The 2,987-nt window shown below is 48.9% G+C and overlaps 1 protein-coding gene across 1 annotated transcript; it reads left to right on the top strand.

Moving 5' to 3' along the window:
- Positions 1-235: 235 nt before the first annotated feature.
- Positions 236-1,628, top strand: LOC129092708 (early growth response protein 2b-like). Its single transcript, XM_054600727.1, has 3 exons — positions 236-377; positions 522-870; positions 902-1,628. The coding sequence occupies exons 1-3, from the start codon at positions 236-238 to the stop codon at positions 1,626-1,628; spliced, it is 1,218 nt and encodes a 405-aa protein (XP_054456702.1).
- Positions 1,629-2,987: the final 1,359 nt, after the last annotated feature.

Raw genomic sequence — 2,987 nt, 5'->3', positions numbered from 1 at the left:
CTCTTTCTTCTTCTTCTTCTTTTTTTTTTTTTTTTTTTTTTTTATAAACCCAAGTCCATATTTGGTGAATGACGTGATGGGACACCCAGAGATTCCCTTTATAACCGTGCTGCACCATCCAGGAGCTGTTTACAAGGGATGAGGGGCGGAACAAACCAAAATGTTTGAGAGAAAAATTGGACAAAAAAAAAAATATAGCCTGTAATTAGACTAAAGAGCCTAAATTATCTCCAGGATGACTGCTAAAATAGCGGATGAAGTGTTTGTGTCTCTCAGCAGTCTGGTAGATATTATTCCTAAAGATGTGTACTCAGAGGAGTCCATGGTGTTTAAAGAAGAGGCTGTAGGGGAGGACGAGCATGAAGACATCCACAGCGGTAAGAATCTGTGTCATTTGTCCTGAGGTGGTTTTGGATGAAGGTCTGGATGAAAGTGTTAAAAGCACAACCGTGTCTGTGGATGATATGCTCAGTGAGTTGCTTTCTAACCGAGTCTACTTCTTCTCTGCATCCTCTCCTCAGGACACCTTGTTTTCGAGGAGAGGAGCGCGTCCGAGGAGCTGCCCTGCCGCGGAGACTTGGCGCAGTACGTGGCAACTTTACGCACACACCCGGTGGCCTTTACCGGCAAGTTCTCGGTGGACTCCCGAGCTGCAGGAGGACCGTGGACACAGAGGGACGTGATCGACGTGATCAGCGCCGACATCTCCTCCCCGGGGCCGGTCTCTGTGTCTGGGTCGTGTTCAAGATCTCCAGATATTTGCGCAAGAGGAGGAGGAGGAGGAGGAGGAGGAGGAGGAGGAGACTGTGCCATGGCGCACGGCCAGCCGGACCTCAGCCACATGTACGCACCCCCTCATCATCACCCCCACCCTCACCCTCATCCTCATCCTCATCCTCACCCCCCACCCGGCTCCATCCTACTCCTGCAGCGGGGACATGTACCAGGACCAGTCACCAGGCGGGTACCTGGCCACCTCCACCTGCTCCGTGTCCTACCACCCTCCTCCGACCTACAACCCTGCGCCTAAATCCACAGTAGACGGCGCTGCTCTGCTGTCTCTCCTGCCTGAGTACGGAGGCTTCTACCAGCAGAGCTGCCAGAGAGACATCCAGGCGGTGTTCCCAGAGAGGAAACCCCTCCCGTACCCGCTGGACCCCCTCAGGGTGCCTCCACCTCTCACTCCTCTCAACACCATCAGGAACTTTACGCACGGTGCGCCCCTGGCCGAGGGTCCGATGGTCGCCGCGGCTTTCCCCGGCCACCAAAGCCTCCCTCTGAGGCCAATCTTGAGACCAAGGAAGTACCCGAACCGGCCCAGCAAGACCCCGGTCCACCAGAGGCCGTACCCGTGCCCGGCGGAGAGCTGCGACCGTCGGTTCTCCAGGTCGGACGAGCTGAGCCGACACCTGCGCATCCACACGGGCCACAAACCTTTCCAGTGCCGCATCTGCATGAGGAACTTCAGCCGCAGCGACCACCTCACCACCCACATCCGCACACACACCGGGGAGAAGCCTTTCTCCTGCGACCAGTGTGGGAGGAAGTTTGCCCGGAGCGACGAGAGGAGGAGGCACATGAAGATCCACCTCCGCCAGAAGGAGAAGAAGTCCAGTTCAGCGTCCTAATCCTCATTACGCACGGATCTGCTGAATGTGAACTTTCTCCTGCCTCAGTCTGTCAGCCAAAAGAGACAAAGTCTTACCTTGTAGTTTGTATAGTTTTCACAAAAAGATGGAAGAAATGTCTTTGGAAGCATATCAGGGAGAATCATAACCAGAGTTTGTCCATAGCTTCATTATTTATCACACTAACTAAACTCATCAGTCAGTGGTCCAGATCATCAACAGTGACTATATGCCTGCAGTTCATAGGTAGAGCGCTTGACCTGCAACCACAAGGTCGGTGGTTCGAACCCCTCCACAGGCAACATGCCGAGGTGTCCTTGAGCGAGACACCTAACCCCCCAAATTGCTCCCGGGCGCTTCATTGCAGCCCACTGCTCCTCTGGGATGGGTCAAATGCAGAGAACTGAATATCCCCATAGTGGGACTAATAAAGGCTTAATTATTATATACACACAAACACACACACACACACACACACACACACAGTTGGACATTGTGGGGTTAAAATTGTAAATGGAGTTTTTGGTTTAAACTTAAAGATAACAGCTGGTGTGCTTCTTTAAAACACAGTTTGCCCCCAACTGCTACAGCTCGCTTTAGTGCTCTGTGGCAAGGCATTGTGTCTCTACTGTCTATGCTTCATACTCTCAGGGATTCAAATTACAGTTCAGGCTGCAAACATGAGACCAAAATGCTGCAGGTCAGCTGAGCGACGCAGGAGGAGCAGTTTAGTGCTTCTGCCTCCAGCTGTGGTTCGGTTTCAGCTGCAGTTTAATGCACAAAATCTGTTAATCTCAGATAAAATACAATAATTCACTGTGGTTTCAGAGGTGGTGTTTGGACCCTCACTTAAACAGTTTTTCAACAACTTACTCCAAAAATCAGTGTAGTTTCACTGCACGAACTTTATCAAGAATTTCTCTTCAGCATTTTGGTTTCGTCATGAGGAAAATGTAATTCAGTGTTCATCTCATCTGTGATCTAAAATCTAATTTAATGCAAGCTGGAAATCCACTGTTAAATAGTAGCCACAGCGTCAATGTTCAATATTTATCATATTAAAGTGAAAAGATGTTTTGCAGGGTTTACAAGAGACTGATACACAGAATACATTTTGTAATGTTGTAACTAATGATGCTTATTTATCTAAATGGGCATTTATTTTTAAAGGCACTAAACTTCGTCACCATGCAAAGTGTTGAAAGTTTGATGTTAATACAAAAAAAACAGAAGCCAAACATATATTACGTTCACTATTTCTGTGTGCCTGGTGCACAATATTTAAAGGTCCTCTATACGACATTCAGAGCATTATTTTAGCAGCGAACAGCGATTAGCTTTGTAAAGACATGGTGGAGT

This window comes from Anoplopoma fimbria, chromosome 6 (assembly GCF_027596085.1).
Source record: "Anoplopoma fimbria isolate UVic2021 breed Golden Eagle Sablefish chromosome 6, Afim_UVic_2022, whole genome shotgun sequence".
Taxonomy (NCBI): domain Eukaryota; kingdom Metazoa; phylum Chordata; class Actinopteri; order Perciformes; family Anoplopomatidae; genus Anoplopoma; species Anoplopoma fimbria.
This window is presented reverse-complemented; position numbering and strand designations above follow the sequence as displayed.

Bases quoted from the DNA above. Each gene is read 5' to 3' on its own strand.
- LOC129092708 (XM_054600727.1), top strand. From the start codon at position 236: ATGACTGCTAAAATAGCGGATGAAGTGTTTGTGTCTCTCAGCAGTCTG. The intron at 378-521 runs GTAAGAATCTGT...TCCTCTCCTCAG, and splicing joins GCATGAAGACATCCACAGCG to GACACCTTGTTTTCGAGGAG. The intron at 871-901 runs CCCTCACCCTCA...CCTCATCCTCAC, and splicing joins CCCCCTCATCATCACCCCCA to CCCCCACCCGGCTCCATCCT.